The 22,308-nt window shown below is 39.0% G+C and overlaps 1 protein-coding gene across 1 annotated transcript in view; it reads left to right on the top strand.

The window, feature by feature from the left end:
* Positions 1 to 13,020: 13,020 nt before the first annotated feature.
* The window catches only part of LOC145781778 (uncharacterized), a 31,107-nt gene continuing 21,819 nt past the window's right edge, over positions 13,021 to 22,308 (top strand). The window contains exons 1-2 of the mRNA XM_082593449.1: positions 13,021 to 13,331; positions 16,153 to 16,349. Coding sequence (XP_082449575.1) covers positions 13,021 to 13,331; positions 16,153 to 16,349 — 508 coding nt within the window. The remainder of the gene's footprint in view (positions 13,332 to 16,152; positions 16,350 to 22,308) is intronic.

Raw genomic sequence — 22,308 nt, 5'->3', positions numbered from 1 at the left:
CTCGAATTGGCTTTAAGACACCGAGTTGCAAAGGTATCGTAACTCAGGACCTCCAAAAACACAAGGCTTTGTCAGTCCGAGGATAAAGATTCAAAACCAACCAACCACTTTAATTTGGGACTTGCAGGGCCTCCGAGAGAAATCAGGACTGGTCGGGAAACAATACGTAAAATGGGCCCCAAATGTTTTTTTTTTAGCAAAACTAAAAGCAACTAATTTGTATCATGCGTTGCATCCATGCCCGGATTTAGGGGGGCAGAGGGTGCAGGTGCCCCGGCTCCCCGACTATTGAAGGGCCCCTCTATGTGGAAAAAATGTGATTTTGTGTTGTTACTTTTTTTTTCCTTTCAGCCTTTAAAGTTTCTGCAAAATGCTGTGCAGTACTGGATTAATGCTACTGTAGACGTAGAGGCGGTTTTTTTTGCACGGGGCCCCCCGATCTTAAAGTGCCCAGGGCCCCCCATCAGCTAAATCCGGCCCTGGTTGCATCATATGTTTTAAGCTCAACTTGGCCTACTTTCCTCAGCGTGAAATTGAATTCCTTTTAAGTTTATATTTTAACAACAAACAAACAAACAAAATGCACATCATGCATAGGCTGTTCAATCGGTATTGAGCGTGGCCACGGTTTTGAGTCATGGTGAATCGTAAACAATACTTTACAAATTTCCGTGCCCTAAAATTAGGTTTTCAACTCGCAACCGTTGGAGGTACCAGTTTATGTCAAAAAATTTTTTCAAAGCAACAAAATATTTGAAAAAATGTTTCGAAAGCTGCATTCTATGATTTGTTTGAGTAGAGATTGTAGTGAAACCATTTAGGCCTACAATTCCTCTATTAGAGAAGTTTATTCCGCTAAAAATGCAGCTAGGTTGTTCTGACGACATAAACTGCAAACTGAAATCAGACTGAAAATAAACACCAGTAAAAGCGACAAAGGAACTTAAGGCAACGTAGGCTGGTAACAAAGCAATCAGCAACAACGTAAATTACAATAAAGCAATAACACGTCATTCACTCCTTCCAAAGATTATCAACAACATAAAAGCAATGACGTTAATACATTAAAGACATAAAATTAATTCTGTTTGGCGGTCGCCTTGAACGTGATGAGCGCCGGGGCATGGGGCGCTCACTGGAATCAGTCGGTATATGAATTTCCGATGACGGGGCAGGTGTATCTTCATTGACAAGCTAACTATTAGTTGTAATTTGTTCGGGAAATTCCACAGGTGGTTTGTCTATCCCTTCGTTTCCAGGCAGATTGTGTGAGTATGAAGGACTCCCGGGATCCGGCAAACTAAGAGTCGACTCGTCCAGGCCACCACGAGCAGTTGGAGCAATGTCGCGAATTGACACTGGTTTCGCGTCCGTTCGCAAAACGAACGTGCGCGTATAGTTCGGAGTTGCATGAGTCATTTCCACTTCTTAAACCCACAACCCTAAAGTTTATCTTGATTTACTCGAGCTGAAAAAAAAAGCCAAAGGAAAATATCACAAATGGACAGAAGAGGCGATGAAACTTGCTCTTTCTGATCTTTTAAATTAGTGCCCTCTTGTGTCAACTCTCACACTTTTTACTACGCAAATCACTCCTTGCTAATGTTTCATAGGAACTTTAAACTTAGGAAATTGCTAAGTTAAAATACTTACTTTTTTACTGCAAAATATGCTTTCACCTAATTAAAACAAATACTGGTTCAAATTACACATGGGTGAGGTTCATTTTACACAGGGCATGTGTAATTTGGACCAGGGTACGATTTATTTTAAATCACCCTTGTGGCCATTGTGTACAATTTCTTCCAATAATTTTTTTCATGTGTGTACCTTATGTCTTCAAGTTGTTAACATGTCAATTTCAAAAAAAAAAAGTTTTGTTGTAAAGGAGTTATAGCAAATCCTGCTTAAGGGGTTCAAATTACACAGGTTTCCCCTATGTGACGTTTGATTTGGGGAACGATTGTCCGTAACATCTACATTATCATACTCTTGTCCAAAAAGCTCAACTTTTACATTACAGATTCCTAAACTTTGCGATGAACATCCTTTCACGGCTACACCAATGCGGCATTCATTTTTTTTCAAGATTTAGTTTTAGACGCTTTCCTAAACGGTCGCTCATGTTACAAAGGGTAGAGCCAGTGTCAATGAGATCATTGGCTTGAACTCAATTAACTGTAACAGGGACGTTGACCTTTGCGTGGGTGTCGAAAGATTCGGTTGTCATATTCATAATGACATTTCGTGGAGTAGAAGCAGATAAATAAATAGGTTTTCGATTTACCCTGGAAAGACGACAAACTTTTGAGAAATGACCTTTTTTAGAACATTTGAAACAAATAACTTCACGAGCAGGGCAATATCTTCTACTATGTCGCTTATTTCCGCAATAGTTGCACTTTTCAACCAACGCGCGCTAACATCTGAGCTTTCTTCCTTATCTGAAGAATTTTCCATTTTAAAGGTATAGGACGAGTTTCAAAAGCTGTTGCGCCACAATCAAGTGAAGGAGGAGTCTGGCTCGCAGTCATTTAGAAACGATTGCAAAACGCTTGGGCATCATCTAAGGATCGAGCTTTATCAAAAGTTTTTTGTAGCGAAGCATTTTTGTCCTCTATAGCAAGTGTTGTTTAACGTTATTTGACAAAATCCCAGCGATAAACGAGTCACGTGTAGCTTCCTCTTTATGCGCAACTGCCGATACGGCCCGAGTCACAGGAGAGGCTCAATCGCTTTAAGGTCTGCATGTACTCGTCTAGTGATTCATCTGGCTTCTGCTTCCTAGTTTTTAAAACAAATCGAGAAAACATGGGGTTAGAAACCTTTTCAAAAAGGCGCTTCAGTTGTTCGATAGCTTCATCATAATTTGTTGTCTCACACACCAGTTCATATATTGAAGCGTCTATGTGATTTATAAGCAAATTCAACTTGTCTTCAGCTGAAACTTCTCCGAGCTTTTCTAGATAAATTGTAAAAGACTTGTACCAATGCACCCATTGTCGTTTAGCGTCTTTACTTTGCGAGCCCGCAGCTAAGAGTCTAAGGCGCAAGACTTTTAGATCCATAGGCTACTTAAGTTAGCGGAATAAAATGTAGTGAAACCATCTACAATTCCTCTATTAGAGAAGTTTATTCGCTAAAAATGCAGCTAGGTTGTTCTGACGACATAAACTGCAAACTGAAATCAGACTGAAAATAAATACCAGTAAAAGCGACTGTTGTGTTTTTAGCTCATTCAATCAGAGTCATACTGGAATTCTGTTTTATTATAAAATTGCACAACCAAGATATAGTGTGAAACCTGCAAAGTAAGCCCAAAACGAGAAGTGCCAATTAACAAAAGCAGGCGGATGAATACTAAGCAAAAGAGAAGACCTGAGGGAAACGAAAACAAAGTACATCGTTTCAATGCAAATAAACTAAAATACATAACACTTCCCCAATAAAATTTATGACCACCCATAACGAAGAGGTGGTTGGCGTCTTCTCTTTGATCGCCTTAATGTTTGTTCTTGATGCGATGACGATGATGGATCGTCGGTCGCTATCGGCGTCGATGAGTCCTCGGTCGCTATCGGCGTCGATGAATCCTCGGTCGCAATCGGCGTCGATGAATCCTCGGTCGCTGTCGGCGTCGATGAATCCTCGGTCGCAATCGGCGTCGATGGAACCGGAAACTCGTCAGCTGTCGATGACGACGTGAAAGTAGTCTCCCCTGGGTCCCCGTCTTCCGGCGAGATGTAACGCGGACGTAGCTGGTTGATATGGCGTCTCCATATTGGACCTCGAGGGTCCACTCGAACCTGCAAACTACGACTCCCGTGTCGCTTCACCACGACGGCAGGAACCCACCGAGGGCTTCGGCTTTGCCTGGAACCAAAGTATAAAGCATAACAAGGATCACCAACATCGAAGTTAATTGTTTTCCGGTTTTGTTTCCGAGGCGAAGGACTCGTCGATGGTTTCGTGATCTGAGCTGAGGAAGGAAGTAAAATATCTAATTTAGTACGTAGTTGTCGGTGGTTTAATAACTCACTGGGAGAGTAACCACTGGCATTAGGCGTACGGCGAAACTGCATCAAGAATTGAGTGGTGGCACTTTTAGGCGGTAACGACGATTTTCTCAACGCCTGCTTGAAAGTGCGCACCAAACGCTCGGCAGCACCATTCGTAGCTGGATGGTATGGTGCTCCAGTGATGTGGACTATACCCCTAGCTTTACAATAATTCTTGAAGTCTTCTGAAGAAAACGTAGTCGCATTGTCTGAGACAATGGAGTGGGGGTATCCAAAATGGGCAAAATCCTACTCTAAAAGATCAATAGTAGCAGACGTCGATACGGAAGAAGTTGGGTGAATAGAAGGATACTTACTATAAGCATCGGTAACAATAAGCCAATTATGACCTAAAAAATTAATAGCGTGATCGACATGAATTCGACTCCAAGGCTTCTCTGGAGCTATCCATGGGTGGATAGGAGCCTTGCTTGGTGCAGCTTGATGCTCACCACATGTAGTACATGTTCGGCAGAGGTCGACAATGTCCGCGTCGATCTTGGGCCAGTAGACTGCTGTCCTGGCCAGCTGTTTCATTCGCTGCATGCCGAAATGACCTTCGTGTAAAAGAGAAAGAATGTCATTGCGAAGTTTAAAAGGAATAACTACTCTAGAACCATATAATAAACAACCATAACATGTTGTTAGAGAATCAGCAACTCTTCTAAACTGTTCGATTGGATCGTTAGAGTTTGATTTCGCAGGCCATCCTTCTTGTGTAAAGCGAATGATTTTAGACAAGACTGGATCCTTGGAAGTTTCCTTGCGCAAAGTAGAAGAATCGGAATGACTAACCTGCGAATCCAACGTATCAATTGCGCAGACAATATCAACATCATCTGCACTTTCCTCCCCATCAAAAATTGTGTCATCGTTGGACGGAAGACGGCTCAAGGCGTCAGCATTTTGGTGATGCGTTGTTTTGCGATACTCTATAGCAGGGATGGCGAACCACTGACCCGCGGGTCACGAAGTGACCCATCACAGATTTTCAGTGACCCACTTGTCTTTTTTTAAATAATGAAATTTAAACAAATGTTTCAGCAAAGAATAAATGTTTCACTAAATATTTGTAATAAGGCCCCACCCTATTTTAATCTAGTAGGCTACCGTACCGAATTGCCATATAGCAGTCTGACTCTGACACACAAAAAGTTGTAAGTGTGGTAACAAAAATTGTCAACTATATTGCATCTCATGCTCTTAATAAACGCCAGTTTGCAAATTTATTGAACGCGTGTGACAGTAAATTTAATGGCTTACTCTTGTACAACAGTGTAAGGTGGTTAAGTTGTGGTAATGTTTTACAGCGATTTGTTGAATTGTGGTAGTGCTTTGTTGAATTGTTGGAAGAAGTACAACTTTTTTTAGCTGAAAAAAATCAAAAATATCCAGAGTTAAGCGAAAGTATGTGGTTGAATGATTTACATTTTTTCGCTGATTTCACAATGCATTACAATGAGTTAAATACTAAATTACAAGGCTGTGAAAATATTGTATTATCCATGATTGGGCACATTAAAGCATTTGAGAAGAAACTCGCTATTTTTTCTGTAGACCTTGAACAAGGTCAGCTGAACTATTTTCCTCAGTTGTTGAAGCATTTTACTAGCACCAATTTAACTTATGAACAAAAGCAAACTGCACTCAACAAGTATGTTTTACTGACGAAAGAGGCCAAAAATGTCATGTCAGAAAGGTTTACCCAGTTCCGAAAGCTAGATACCACAGTGCAGTTCATTCTTTTCCCGCATGCAATTCAATTTGAAAATCTTGAATTATCAAACTTCGAATGGCTTCGTCTTTACAACTTGGAAATGGAAATGATAGACTTTCAAGAAAGTGCAGTTTGAAAAACAAAATTTGTAGACTTAAATCATCTCCTACAAAAAATTAAAATGAAAACGGATATGGATGGTTGTGACTTTCCTCCTGTTGAAAACCATGCTGAAAATATAATTCTTACAGAGTGGAACTCCCTGCCAAATTCGTTTGAAACTATGAAAAGATTTGCGGTAGTTCTGTTAACGTTGTTTGGTTCTTCATATTCGTGCGAATCTTTACTTTCGCACATGAATTTTATACAATCAAGCACACGGAATCGTCTCAGCTCAGATATGATCGAGTGCTGCATGTGTGAAGCTAAAAACTACAGATTACCAACCAAGGATAATAAGACTTGCAGAGAAGATGCAGCAGCAAGTTTCGCATTAACATTTAGTTTCATGACCCACTTTTGCTTTTTCAAGGATTAAGGTTTCTTTTGTGACCCATGCACTAAAAAAGGTTCGCCATCCCTGCTCTATAGTATAACTAAATTGACTCAAAAACAACGCGCAGCGTGCTAACCGGTTAGCCGCCAGCGAAGGGGTAGGTTTATCTGGACCAAAAAGTGAAAGTAAAGGCTTATGATCCGTTACCAAAATAAAATTCCTACCGTAGAGGTATTGGTAAAATTTCTTCAAAGCGAAGATGATAGACAAAGCCTCCTTTTGGATTTGGCTGTAGTTTCTTTGAGCCTTCGTCAAGATTTTCGACACATTTGCTATTGGCCTCTCGCTTCCGTCCGGGGAGCGGTGAAACAGTGTGGCGCCAATGCCCACGCTTGATGCGTCGCACGCAATTCCTAAAGGAAGCAACGGGTTAAAGTGTACGATAACATCGTCTGCGGAAAGAAACGTTTTTAATTTTGCAAAAGCGCATTTTTCTTTGTGTTCCCATCTCCAAGGAACACCACTCTTGGTTAAATGATATAACGGTTGCGCTACCGTAGAAAAATCTGGGGGCATAAACTTAGAATAAAATTGAACCGACCCCAGAAAAGAACGTAAGGTACCAGCATTGGAAGAAGCAGGCATGTTCAGTACTGCATCGACTTTAGGACCCTTTGAAATCCCCTGTTTAGAAAGAACATGACCTAAGTACTCGACATTTGCCTGGGCAAATCTACATTTTTCCTTCCTACATCTAAGACCTTTCGAAGATAAACGATCGAGTAGTCGTTTAAGGTTCTGGAAATGCTCTTCCGCTGTAGCTCCACTTATCAAAATGTCATCCAGGTAGACTGCTACACCTGGAAGGTCATTAGTTAAATCATCCATTATCTTTTGGAAATGGCCTGGGGCAGAAGAGATGCCAAACGGCATAACATTTTGCAATAAAACCCCTCTATGGGTACTTAATGCCAATATTTTTCGACTCTTTGGACCTAACCTAATCTGGTTATAAGCATCTGCCAGGTCAATCTTAGTGAATCCGTGGCCACCCCCTAGTTTACGCATTAAATCCTCTGGAAGAGGCAAAGGGTGCCTGTGAGTTTTAAGTTGTGGATTAACCGTCGAAGAATAGTCACCACAAACCCTTAATTTTGATTTCTTACCTTCGGTAGAAGCCTTGCGAACTGGTACTACAGGAGTTCCCCAGTCGCAAAATTGTACAGGTGTCCAGATACCTTTTTCTATGCCGGCGTCATAGGCAAGAGCTAAGTCTTCTTGAATGGCGAAAGGCACTGGTCTGGGCTTTGAAAACACTGGCTTACAATCAGAGTTAAACTCAATCTCTAATTCGTAATCCTGAAGACAACCTAACTCAGGTTTAAATAAGTCTTCGTATTGGTCACATAACTCGGAACATGATTTTTGCAAGTTAAAATCTATGTCGTTGTGACGATGAATAGCATGTAAAGATGAAGAAAAGAACTTATCTACCGAAATATCTAGTGCTTGAATAGCATCACGCCCTAATAAGTTAAGGTTAGGGATTTCACATACCATAAATTGAACTGTGGTCGTCTTTCCCGATTTGTTGCAGCTCGCTTCGGCAGTGAAAGATCCAATAATAGGCATCGAGTGCTTACTTGCCGACTGAAAACGTAGCTGCGGAGTCTGCAAGATAGGGTTGCCTAGCTGCGACCAAACTTCAGAAGAGATGAAATTTCCCCCTGAAGCTGTATCAAGTTCCATTAAGACGGGGAAAGACTTAATAAAAATTTGAACCTCGAGTTTAGGAACTTTACTCGACGAATTATGAACAGTATTTACCTCCTGTATGCAGTTGACCTTAGAAGAATGAACTTGTGCGGCTTTTTTACGACATGCGGATTGTACATGCCCTGTAAGTTTACAGAAATGACAGACCGCATTTTTAAATCTGCAGTTGTTAGCAAGGTGATTAGAGTTACCACATCCAGGGTTTTTTTTAAGGTTTGGTTTGGGTGACCGCTAAGTAGTTTCAAGAGACCGCAAGTGTTTCATTTAAATACAAAAAAATAGCCATATTTGCTTAAGACATAGCGAAAAACAACCATTACTTTTCTACTGTAGTTGCAAGTCCAAATTTTGGGAAACCGCTGGAGAAATTTGGGGGACCGTTTCGGTCCCCCAAAACACCTTAAAAAAAACACTGACCACATCGATAGCACTTACTTTGCTTGTTCGCATTAGCACTGGCCACTGTAGCTTTCTTGAAAAAATATCGTCTATCGGTGCCTTTAACTTTATGTACCACCGACGGTTCAGTGCCAAACACCGTCTCCTTAGCCACTTTGGCAGCGTCTTCAGTTTCTATGGCTATTTCAAGAGCACGTGAAAAAGTAAGATCATCAGGTTTAATTTTAAAGAGAGCTTTAAGAACTGCTTCGTTTCCTACCGAGCACATAAAACAAGTACGCAAAGCTTCATCTAAAGGATTAGTAATAGAAGAAAAGTCGCATGTGGCAGCGGCTTGCCTTATTCGTGCACCCAATTCTGGAACAGTCTCACCTGGTTTCCGCTTCAAGTTGCTCCAGAAGCGAAATCGTTCACGAATAACGAAGCGCTTAGGGTCGAACTGTGCCTTCATGTAATTCGAAATTTCCTCCATTGTAAGTTCATTGATTGGCTTTGCTGTAGACTCTTGTGCGGCCAGATTGAGGATCATCTTGTAGATGCTAGCTGACTGGTTAGTGAGGAAAACTTGAGCCTTCTTGTCATCAGGAACGGACTGTGCTTTTACAAATGTGCAAAAACGTGACCAATAATCAGTCCAAAGTTCTAAAGTTGAATCAAACTCACAAAATTTTGGAATAGCTTGAGATAATCGATTTTGGTTTTCTGATTCGCATGGAATTTTGAGGGCTGAAATTAACTTCTTCAATTGTTCTTCATGATGACGTTCTTGCTGTTGCATTTGTTGTCGTGCCTGTTCTTCTTGCTGTTGCCTTGACAGCGACAAAGGAACTTAAGGTAACGTAGTAACAAAGCAATCAGCAACAACGTGAATTTCAATGCAACTTAAAGCAATAACATGTCAGAGATCATGGGGTGGTGGTGTGGTCCGGTTTGCAGCTCAGATTTGCTGTGTAGCTTTCTTTCAAAAGTAGGCTACCAACTCATTCAAAATGCCATTATTGTAGCCCACAACTTATTGTTTAAATTTGTTCCACATACCCGCAGCTGCACATCAGACATATCGCCATGTCGGTAGGCCTACGATGAAATTTCCATAAATCTTCAAACTTATCAATGATATGTTTTGTGTTTGTTGACAGCCTACATTCGTTTATTGACTATCAACAGCTTGCGAATATTTTACAACACACAGTGGAATAAATTTTGTTTGTATAATTTAGCTGGTGAAGCGGAGTTGTTGGAGCGTTCCGTCCCTAGAAAAATCAAATCTTTTTATTTTCAATTCATAGTTCCTGTGATCCTTATGTCAGGGGTTCTTAAACTGGGGTCCGTGGACCCCCAAGGGGTAGGCGGACTAGTTTTAGGGGGTCCATGAAGACCCAATGGAAATCTTAGTGTATAATTTTAAAAATGAATTGTTGTTTTGTTGTCCTTGCAACGTTGTCGTTTTTATCACTATTTGAACATTGCAAAACTTTATCAGTTGCAGCCATAGGAGTCTATGGTTGCAGCTAAGCTAGACGTCAGCTAGACTAGGTTATATAGGTTAAGATTGTGAAAGGTTTATGCATATCCTCTTTTGGTAGAGAGCCGTGGCTGCTATAATCCATTTTGCAACTACATATTTATGTGAGTCAGGATTTTCATCCTTGGTAACTATCAAAACAAGGAGTCGAAACCGATTGGATGCAAAGGATGACATGCGTGGTTGCCCTATCAAAGACGAAGCCACAATTTCATGTTCTTGTTGAAAACATTGTTGAAAACATCTTCTATTCCTGATTTATGTAAATGACTTTCCTAACTGCCTTCAACACGGAACTGCAATTATGTTTGCAGATGACACCACCATTATATATAAAAATAAAACCGTTTCTACGGTATATGATACGGCAAATCAAGAACTTGTATGCATAGATCAATGGCTATCAACAAATCGATTGTCTCTAAATGTCACCAAAACCAAACATATATTATTTTCAAGTCAAGGAAGCAAGACACTATCATACCACCCACCCTTGAATATTCGAAAAAGCAACATAGAACAAGTTGCCTCAATAAAGTTTCTGGGAATAATTGTAAACGAGCATTTGTCATGGAAATCTCATATGGAAATCTTGCTTCAAAAAATAAGATCAACACTCTGCGTGACAAAAAAAATTAAGCCTTTCCTAAACAAACAAGCACTTCTCTCCATTTACCATTCTCTAGTTGAGAGTCAGATATTATATTGCATCTCAACGTGGTGTCATGAAAACAAAACTATATTGCAAAAGCTACAACGTACATGCAATAACTTTCTTCGTACTGTATTTGACATTGACCGCAGAGAAAGCATAAAAGGTGTAATGGAACTCAATAATTTAAAATCAATTAACCACATGAAAACTACAGAGATTGCAACTTTTATGTTTAAATATTCAAAAAAGCTGCTTCCCACAACATTCAATGATATACTTATGTGTAAACAATCAAGTAGCCTAACAACAAGAAGTAATTCTCCTTATATTCCGATATATTGCCGAATTAACACTTGCAAACAATCAATACGGTACATGGGGCCAATAGTTTGGAACAAGCTTCCCCCTACTATAAGAAATGAATGTAAAACTGTAAAAGGCTTTAAATCAAAAATAAACAAGCTAAATCTTCCTTGAAATAATCCCATCTAAGTATTACATCATGCACCAAACATACTAATATATAAAAGATATATAAAAATATATATATATATAGATATATATAAATATATTTTTGATTTAAAAGATATATATATATACATATATATATATATATTTTTTTTTTTTTTTTTTGCCCAGCAATGATAAGCCAATGTGTGTAGATTTATTAGCAAAATAGTAAGATTGTAAGTACTCCTACTGGCCTTCTGGTTCTTGTGTTTTTTTTGTCCACAGAAGTTCTACAGAGTCTGCAGAAGTTTTTCCATCCTTTTTGACCAATCTCCATCTTTCGGTGAAGCGGTGGCCAGTTGTTTTATTTCAATATCTTGGACTGGATCGTCATGCTATTGTCTGATTGTTTATCTATTTTTTTATTTTTTTTATTTTTTTTTTTTAACGTAATATGCCAAATTGGATATTTTTTGTCACTTTAATATGGTTTAACGTGTAAAACATACGGTAACCCAAATTTATCATATTACTGGGACATACCACTACTACATCCCAGCTGGCGATGCCTGTCATTTTTGCATTAATACAACGTTAGCTAACGTTGGATCGGTGTGGAAGTGGCGAGTTTAGCTGACTGGGGTCTAAAATTATCGCTTTATCAACGCAACTTTTATCAAAGCACGCTTGATATCTTTAAGACATAACTTCCCTGGGTATAATTGAATTTCCGCAAGATGATGATGTTGTTTTTTGCTAGTTTGTTTTTTTGTCATTGTTTCATGTCGTCAAGTTATAGCCTATCTATTTTGTGAGTCGTGCAAGGCCTGGTGCGTTGCGCTTGAAATGGCTTTGCCCGTGGTAGGATTTCTTTGTGGGGTTTTCTTTGCCTGCCTTGCTCTTTGCTATGAGCTAAACGCATCAAGACGTGTTCCCCTTACGACCATCAGCACTCTTGATAACGCACCATGGCCGATCTTCATAGCAACTGTCCATACAAATCTTCAATATATCAGCTAAAGTTATGTAGGCTAATAAAGTTATAGCCTATAGGCTATATGTTTATTTGTTTTGTAACATTTTTTATTTTTTTAATTTTCCCTTTATATCTTAAATTTTTCTGAAGGTGTTGCGACCGTGCCAAATTTTTTTCAACTCAATAACTTACTTCGATCACAAGCACGTTTTAACGTTCGCGTTTTGTCGCTTCTACCTTTTTCTTGACCTTTGCTATGTTGATGTGTATTGTGTTGATATGATGGTCAGAAATAAAAAAAAACAACTGAACTGAACTGAACTGAACAAGCAGCAGCATCCTTTACATTAGTGAAATTAAATCGAAGATATTGAAAAACAATCTGCATTTGCTATTTCTTAAATTTATATAAACATAAATTTTGTTACTTCAAATCAAATACGAGTTAGTTACTACTCTCCAAACCCTTGACACCCTGTTTCACCCTAAATGGAGGATCATCAAAAGGTCCTAATTCAAATAGAAATAAATTTTGTTACCAATTGATTTTAATTTTATTGCGTTATGTCCAATTCATGCTGATCAAAAAAGTTTCTCGAACTAGGCCATAAAGGGGTCCACGCAAACCAAAATTTTTGTTTAAGAGGTCCGCGTTAAAAAAAGTTTAAGAACCCCTGCCTTATGTTGATATATTGGATGTTACCCCTTTGCATCTGCAACACGCGAACTGGTGTGCGTATAATCACGTGATCATTAAGCTGTCCTTGTTGCGCAATCTGTGTTACCTTTCGTTCTGTCAGTGCAGTTGCTATTTGTCTCGCCAGGTGAACGTTGTATTAGCCCGCATCAAACCCAATAAATCCCTGATTGTGTCTTTCGTTAAATAGAGACGACAGCAATCAACATGGTGGCAGCGAGGATTATTATGAAATGCTAAATTGAGTAAGTTCAGAAGACAAGCAACTACAATGAGCATAGACTCGAGAAAACCATCATTGTTGGATATACACAATGCAAATGTGGCGCAAATATTCCCAGATTGGAAGAACGAAGTAGAAATCTACATGATAGCCAGTGGAGCGTCCAAGAAAAGTCAGGAGATTCAAACAGCAACAATACTCAACTGTGCTGGTCCTGAGGCAATCAAAGTTGCAAAGCAATTTACATACTTAAGTGAAGACGATAAGAAGAATTCACAAGTCCTGCCAGAAAAACTGCAAATTTCTGTACGCAAGCAGAAAGCGAACTCGTTCACACTCGAAGATTCTGGGAAACCAAAGTAAGTAAACCTTTTAATTTTTTTCTGACTGAATTACGAAAAAAAGCAGATCTATGCAATTTTGCCAACTACACCGAACGGATGATACGCGATAAAATTGGGATATCCGTAGGCTATGTAAGAAATTACAAAGCATCTTAAATAGAGAAGAAAATCTCGATTTGGATGCAACAATCAAAATTTGCCGCAATTTCGAATTAAATCACCGAATTGTAGAAGAAACCGACTATTCTGAAACAAATGTGCACAAGCTTGATCGCAAAAGTAAGGAATACGAATATAACAAAACGCAAACAGTCAAATTGTTGCTGAATGTAAATTGTGTAAAAAGTTTTTTGTAATTTTTATACCAAAGACAGGCAAGACACAACAATACCACAGGGTTGAGCATTACAACAGTATATATTTGCCTGTCTTTGGTATAAAAAAGCAAACTCTCTCCCGAAACTATATTTTTGTAATTTTGTAATTGTAAAAAGAAAATTCACCAAGTCTATGATGACGCAGTGAAGCAATCGCCTCGCAACTTATGTAGTGCCGACAGCGTATATCTTCATGGAGTGAAAAATGAAACTATTAACTCGAGGCTAACAGCACTGCTGAAAGTACACTCTTTCAATGTTCGATTTCAACTAGACACAGGAGCTGATGTTAACACGATCTCAAAGAAATTTGTAAATGAAGAGCAAATATCCAAATGCACGAAAGAACTGACTATGTGGAATAAAACATCGATGAAGCCCGTTGGAGAAACTACTATAAACGTTTGTACCCTGAAAACTAACAATGTTGATGCTGTTAAATTTATCGTAGTAGATAATAAGTACAATTGTCTGCTAGGCTTAAGAACTATCCAAGAAATGAATCTTACTTCTGTTAATCATCGTTAACTGTGATGCTGAACTAGGTGATTTGGGCACTGTTTCTTTGCAGATTGATTCTAATGTTTCGTCTAAAATTTTGTTATTTTGCCCTGTAGAAAAGTGCCAATTGCTTTAAAAGAGCAAGTGAAAACTGAGCTTGATAATCTTATGCAACGCAAAATTTTATTACCTGTTGACAGTGGCGTAGCCAAGGGGGGGGTTTTGGGGGTTACAACCCCCCCCTTTGGCACGCGTGTGACGTCACGATATTGAGAATGATGCTTTAAGTCTAATAAAAAAATGCCTAGTTTTAAACGAAATTGCATTAAAAGAGGGAGTTTTGCCAATACCAAACATTCAAACATCTCAGCCAGGAATTAGCAACAAGAAAACACAGAGACTTAGCTTTATTTCCGAAAAATGCCGAAGAAAACATGATCTTATCCTTTTGCTATGCTACCAGACAGCACCATTTTACAGGAATATTCGCACCCACATTTTTGTTGAAAATGCTCTCAGAATGCACCAAATTCAAAGTAATTTTTCAAAATTTTCTGGGGGAGGCCCCCCAGACCCCCCGCCGCTGGGTGGTCAAAACCCCCCCCTTTCAAAATTCCTGGCTACGCTACTGCCTGTTGACGAACCAACTGACTGTGTTACAAACACATCGTCGTTTCAAGCCGGTTGCAATGCTTTCTCTCTGATGTTGACGTTACATAGATATTGCGTAAATATTCGTCTTGGCAACGTCATGTGAAGGTCTTCTACATTTGTCGCCAAAGTGGCGGCGTTTCAAACTCTCTCGATACGAATCATCGTGGAATCATTCGACAGCGGCTTTCTTTCTCACTCGCTGTAATGATGTAGGTGTTTTGTTGTTCAACGTAGATTCTATGTATTTAGTACAGATATGGTTCATTGCTTTCGAAGCGCACAATTGTCCAGTCGAACGCTGTCCATCCATCGTCCAATTGACTTTGACGAGATTAGTAGCTTGATGTGAGCCTAGCGTGTATTCGTACTTTAGTGCAGTTTCATTTCATCATCATCATCATAATCCATCGTCGGTTTGTTCCCCACTAGTGGGGGTGGCCGATTGTTTCCGCGCAGCAATTGTCTTAATCCCTTTTCTCCATTTCACCCTGTCCCTTGCATCTTCCTCCTTCAGTCCGACTTTTTTAAACTCATCCTTCACTTGTTGTTTCCACGTTCTTCTTGGATATAAACAGTAATATGGCATGAATATAAACAGTAATAGTTTCGTTCTATCTTTCAGATTCAAGCTCGTTGTAGGTGTTTGCCACAACTATTCGAAATCTCTTTATATTTCTTTTGAATTATCTTTCAATCATAATTTGATACGTCGCTTGTCTCGAATTTGTCTATTGGAAGTGCATTGTCTATTTGAGTTGAGACGTTGGATATTTTAATAGAAATCGCTTGAGAGCATTTCGTTTGGCACCTGCAGACGAGAAGATTAGCGACCCAATTGCCTAAGAAAGCCGCATCGTCTTATCTTAGCTGTTCGGGTTTGGCGAGAGATCTCAATAGGTGAAATCGCTTGCTACGTAGAACACAGGGTTCTACTTCTACAGACTGGGTTAGTCTGTAGTGAAAAAGCCAAATGGTTCTCTAAGAATCTGTAGGCTATTGATCCTCAACCAGTTAATGTAGCTCTGAAACGAGAATACTACAAATTGCCAACTCTAGATGACATTTTACCTGAAATGCATAACGCTAAAATTTTTAGTAAACTTGATGTAAAACAGGCGTATTGGCATGCTAAATTAGATGATCATTCAAGTGACTTAACGACAATGATAACACCTTATGGACCATAAGGTGTTATCATTGTCGTTAAGTCACTTGACATGGACGATATCGATGGAATCGACTGCCATTTGGTCTAAAAGTGAGCAGTGAAATTTTTCAAAAACGACTGAATAACGCTTTAACAGGTTTAAAAGCGTATTTGCTGTCGCTGACGATGTTATTATTCTTGGATGTGGAGAAGATGTAGACAAAGCACTTGCTAATCACGACGAAAACCAAAACGCTTTGCACGAGAGATGTAAGGCGAGATGCATCAAATTGAACGACAAAAAGTCAGTTTTAAAGAAAACTGAAGTCACTTTCATGGGACATCTGATTACAAGTAAAGGAATCAAGCCTGACCCTAAAAAGATAGAAGCGATTGAGAAAATGCCTTTCCCTGTTGATGTCTCTGGAGTAAAACGTTTTTGTAGAATGATTCAATATCTCGCAAAATTCATGCCTAGTCTTGCTGATAATCTGGATCCACTACGCAATTTGACCCGCAAAAATGTACCTTGGATGTGGACAGACGACTGCGAAAATTCAAAATAGGAAAAAGAAAATCGTGACCACTCCACTGCTTAGTTACTACCATCCAAACAATGAACTCACTCTTCAAGTGGATAGTAGCTCAACCGGTCTTGGAGCAGTGTTACTACAAAACGGAAAGCCTAATTTTTAAATAACATTTGCACACAGTTTTGACTAGTGTAAAATATGATTATCAGTAACGGTGCATTCAAACACATAATCAGTGATATCTTGGAATAATTTACCCTTTTTATCATCTGAATTGTATTTTCTTCGTTTTCTGCATCCATATGCACATCACGCAGGGCCGGATTTACCATTAGGCTAGGCAGGCTGAAGCCTAAGGCCTCAACGTCCAGGGGCCTCGAAATTCGGTTTCGAAGTTTGTAATTCTTTTAAAAATTTGACAAGTTTAAACCCTATCTAAATCAAGCTTTTCAGAGTAGAAAATTTTATACACAACTGGTTTGACAGACTTTCTAAGCGAAATTATAGATGAGTTTGACGAGTTTGATCTGCAAGCAAAAGCAACCTTGCCGAATATTAGCTACAGAGCTGTCACTAAGAAGTTCAGTTCAGTTTATTTTTTGTTTTGTTGGCGAAAAAGAAAGACACAAAAAGCAAAAAGACAATAAACACAAATAATTCGCACAACACGCTTTAAGTGAACTTTAAGAAATGCGCTTGACGCTTTAAGTGAACTCTCTTGCAAGGAAAGGTTTAAAATAAATTCCTTTATCCCTATGCTCGACGCACTTGAAACCAGTTAAAGAAGAAGAGCTAATATATACACTGTTGTACAGTGACATTGCAGAAATGTTCCTCTTTCTTGCTAATCTGAAAGCAACTAAGGTAGAAATTGTACGAGGCGTAGAACTTTTAAAGGAAGCGTATCCGGAAGATGTGGACCCGAAACTTACTGATGAACTGCACATTTTCATTTGTACGTGGGACAAACGCAAAACCAAGGGTTTGCCGGCACAGAAGAGCAATCTATTTCCTTGTCTCATGGAGACCTTTATGAAATTATGTGCAAGGAAAAAATTAACACTGCCTTTTCTAATGTGGAAGCAATATTAAGACTGTTTCTAAGCTTAATGGTCACTAACAGCTCAGGAGAGAGATCTTTCTCAAGCCTCAAAAGCATCAAAAATAAACTGAGATCGACAATATCTCAAGAAAGGTTGTCCGCACTGAGTATTCTGTGCATTGAGAGTGACAAACTTAAACAGATAAATTTTGATGAACTTTTGCGTGATTTTGCTTTGACGAAAGCTAGAAAAAAATTTGGTAGCCTAGTCTTACTCTATTTGATGGCTGTAACCAGTGATGGGTATTATTGGCGATAATTTACCGGCGATAATTATCGGCGATAAATTTTTATCGCTTATCGTTATTGCTCAATTATTTTTTCAGTTATCGTTATCGCCAAAGGCAATATTTGATTATCGCCGATAATTAATCGCCGATAAATTTTATTTCGGATCAACGTACACAAGTGGAAAGAACATGAAAAGTAATATTTTTACTAGCCACCTAGTTCATGAAACTAAAATTAAAACCAGTTCTTCTTCAGTGCCTGCAGTGTGTGTACACAGGTCGTTGTCAGAGGAGGAGGCACGCCCCCCTGCAGCGACGCCTTGACAACACAATAATTTTTAGAGGTGCAAATTGCAATGCAATGAAATGCATGCAACAATTCTCTTGTTGTTTTGCTGCAATCGGCAATCGTGAGTGAATTTTACAAATGAAATGTAAGCGCAACTCTGATTGCAGCATCGTGCATTATACCACACTTTTCAAGATCAAGACTCTGGAGAGTGTTTGTTTGTTTGTTTGTTTGTTTTGTTTGTTTTATATTTATCCTGCATTGCGGGAAAGCGGACTTGAGCGCTATGCATCGGTGTACGCCTTCCGACGTACACCTGACCCACGCTGCAGCCGACGGCAATGTCTGTTTCCGGTTGTCTACTTTATTTATGACTTATAATTTAGTACTACCCATTACTCGAATTCGATCACTAGGTAGAGGCAATTATCGTTAAGTTTCTTGCCCAGAGAAACAACAGCAAGTGCGGGTGGCTGGAGTCGAACATGCAGGCTCTCGACTGCGAGCCCAACGCGCTAACCACTCGGCCATTGCTGCCGACTTCGGCCATTGCTGCCGACTTGCTGCCGCCATTGCTGCCGTGGGATTTTATTGCATAGGCTTAGATTAGGGGCGTAGCAAGTTAAAAGTTGTTCCTGTTTAAAGTTAAAGAAAATTAGCCATGCAGTAAGCATGAAGTAGATAGGCTATGTATGACCGTCGAGAAAAGATGCAAGAACAATACAGTAGGCCTATAGTTCAGTGCTCTCGCCAGAGCGAAAAAAATAGGGAGGGGGGCACCTGCCCAAAGTGAGAGAGCCCCAAAATGTTAACCTAATAAACAAGTCATAAAAAAGCCGGTCACATAATAAACGCCATAAGTTTTCGTGGAGCAACAATATTATAAATGCGGAATGGTAATTTTGCAAATCAAAGTTAACAAATAACTAATCAACATAATAAGAAATCGGTTTATAAGGAGAGGCAACCAGAGACAAAAAACGTAACAAATAATAGCCTAGTGAATTTGAATGAAAAATTATTTAAAATTCAGCCAGAGAACTGGGGAAGCGCTGCAAACTCACTCAGTGGAATCCGAGGATCGGAAGCTTAGGGAGTTTATCAGAGAGTTTTTGGCATTAAATGGCTAATTTTAACATTGAAAAATCCGATATTGTTGTTCCGATATAAATTTCGTTTGATTTTGCGTGTTTTGGAATTTTTTCAATTATTGCTGACTTTGCTGTAAACAGCTCTTGAAGCAGAAAGCAAAATACAAAGTTTGGAATTTTTTATGGTATTTTCATTTGATTTAATTATTTTGCCTACTGCACGTAAGCGGCAGTGTAACTCAATTGATAAAAGCATCCAACTGGTATCTGAAGGTATAATTATAAGCACAGCGGTTACCTCAGTGGTTTGATTCTGGATCAAGAGGTTGAAGATTCGATACCCACTGCCGCTGTTGCGATTCTATTCATGCATAACTTACAAAAAGTTTTGTCCCTTTAGGCTACAGTAGCCTATATTATGTTCGATTTTTCGTCATGCTGATGAAAACAGTTCGTGCTGCATGGGATAGGGCAGCGCTAATCAAGAAAAATTTTTTATCGTTATCGGACATTATCGGCGATAATTTTATCGTTTATCGTTATCGCTTAACTTTTTTTTGATTTATCGTTTATCGCTTTAGGCATTTTTTGTTTATCGATTATCGTTATCGCTTTAGGCATTTTTCGTTTATCGATTATCGTTATCGCTTAACTGAAAAATGAGTTATCGCGCCCAACACTGGCTGTAACTATTTCTTATGTCTTCGTAAATAAACTTTACAATTATTGTAATGGTTGTTTGATCAAAGAAATTAAAAGCAAAACTGCCTTAACTACATTTTTATTTTTTAATTAAAAATTTGCACCCATGAATGTGGACAATGAAAAAAACGAAGAGTTTAATGCACTTATATTTTTAACATTAAGCAATGACATGTGATGTTGTTTAGAGAAAAATTCTGAGCTCAAAAATAGGGAGAGGTCTCACAAATGGAATAGCCTAGGGCCTCTCATGGTCTAAATCCGGCCCTGACATTACGTCATATCTGAAGCATTGACAAACGCAAGGAACACTAACAATGGCGGACGTCTGAACGTGCTTTCTTCAAAAATCGTAAAGGAGAGAGATGGCGATGCGCATTGCGCAGTCTAGTTGTTATACGATGTCTATGCTATTTTTCGGGTTACTTTCAGAAATTTTTTGCTACAATTTTTTAAAATGCATCACTAGTCATAACAACTTTGGGTGAGACGTTTTTGGATCAACTTTGGGTGAGACCTTGTCCAGGGGCGCCGGAAGCGGGGGGGCAGGGGGGGTGGATGCCCCCTGCCCTCAATTTTTCTGCAGATGGAGGGGCAGGGGGGCAATGGTGCCCTTTTAAAGTCATGTAAGCTACTGCACATTTTACAATATAACAATTTCTGCTATTCCCTTTTAGCCTCATTATAATCTTTCATTTTTGCCTCAAAATAATTATTACGGCACAAAATTTTACAACATAGTACAAGCCCTAAAACTCGTTTTTTTTCGGCAGCCATCGTGGCCTACCGGGAGCTTCTTTTCGGCGGCCAAATCTGCGTGCTTGGAGGCCAAAATAAAAATAACGATAGCACAAGTAAATAGAATTAACACTTTGCTCCTCAAAGGGAGGCCAGATTTGGCCCCCCCCTCATATTTCCTTTAATTATTTGAAGCACAGTAACGCCATGCACTTGGTTTTTCTTGACTTTTCCTAAAATTGCCAGGCGGATCTGATGATATTAAATTTGATGCTGAAAGTTGTGTAGTTTTCTTGTAAATTCAAGATTTTGGTGAATTTTTGCTATTTCTAGCTAACTTCCAGCAAAGCGTGAAATGGATTACATTGCGATGACAAGCCATAAGCTCATAATTGCTTCGTGCATCGATATGCGCGAGCAGAGAGAAACATCCTCTTGCTTTCTTTTGTTTGGTTTGACCTCAATAATACAAAGCGCGTTATTTCTTATGCTACAAAGAAAAGCCAGTGATCACAAAGCTGTTAATTAGAAACAATAATAGCAAACGTTTTTTGCGTTATCAGCTCTACAAAGAAGAATAGCAATCCACGATCAAAATAGTAGGCTATGGAGGCCACAAACTATTCAAAACAGTTGTTTCAAGCAGATAATATTCATTGACGAATAAAAAACGTTACAATAAGAAATCTTCTCTTGGATAAAGACACGAAAACCTGGTTTCGAAATAAACGTTCTATGGAAATGCTCTCATTGACAAAACTTGCAATTGAGGAAATGTATCACTGCAAATGCTTTTGGGAGAAGCCGGAGAAATAGCGTTTTTGCAAACAGTAATTGTGAGATACACTCAAAATTATGAGATAGGCTCCATTTACACGTAGCAGCTAACTCGATGGCGTCCCTTCACTGCTTTATGTCGCCTACTTGTTGTTATGTTCTGTATTTTTGTTTCACAGTGCACTGTGTTTTGTTCCAAAGAGCGCAAAATAAAGATGATAATGCCTCATCTACATTACAACATATTTTGTAATGTAGGCCTACAAACAAAATGTACAATGTACACAATGTACATTACAAAATATTTTGTACTGTAGACGAGGCATAAAGTTAGGCGTCACATAAGACAAACAACAAATCAGCTTTCTTCATCATTGATTCAACATCTGAATACGTTGCGCCAATGTATAAGGGGCCGGCTATTGTGAAGACCCGCCATTTATAAACGATCCGATTATACCAAAAGTGAGACAAACTAGTGGATCAAAGAATGAATAAACAATGCTGAGAAAACTAAATCTAAGTGACGAACAATAAAGATGTCTTCATTTATCTTGGAAAAATGCTGCCTAAACTTATCAACAAAAAATACCGTAAATAACGGCAAGGATCCCGAAAGAAGAATTTGCTCGACTTTGGCATGAATTTAGTCAGACATCTACAGTAATAATTCCACACATACAATAACGGGCTCTCAACTGCTGTAAGATACATAATAATCAACCTGGTTCTGGGCGATTTGTGTAACAGTTTAGGGGAAGACACTACTTGAAATGAAGCACCACACAAAAGATTTTCATTGAAGACTGAGTCTAAAAACCGATGTGGATTGTGCTGCACAATAACTTCAA

The sequence above is a fragment of the Aplidium turbinatum genome, chromosome 13 (assembly GCF_918807975.1).
Source record: "Aplidium turbinatum chromosome 13, kaAplTurb1.1, whole genome shotgun sequence".
Classification (NCBI taxonomy): Eukaryota; Metazoa; Chordata; class Ascidiacea; order Aplousobranchia; family Polyclinidae; genus Aplidium; species Aplidium turbinatum.
The sequence above is the reverse complement of the archived record's forward strand: the minus strand, read 5'-3'. Positions and strand labels throughout refer to the sequence as shown.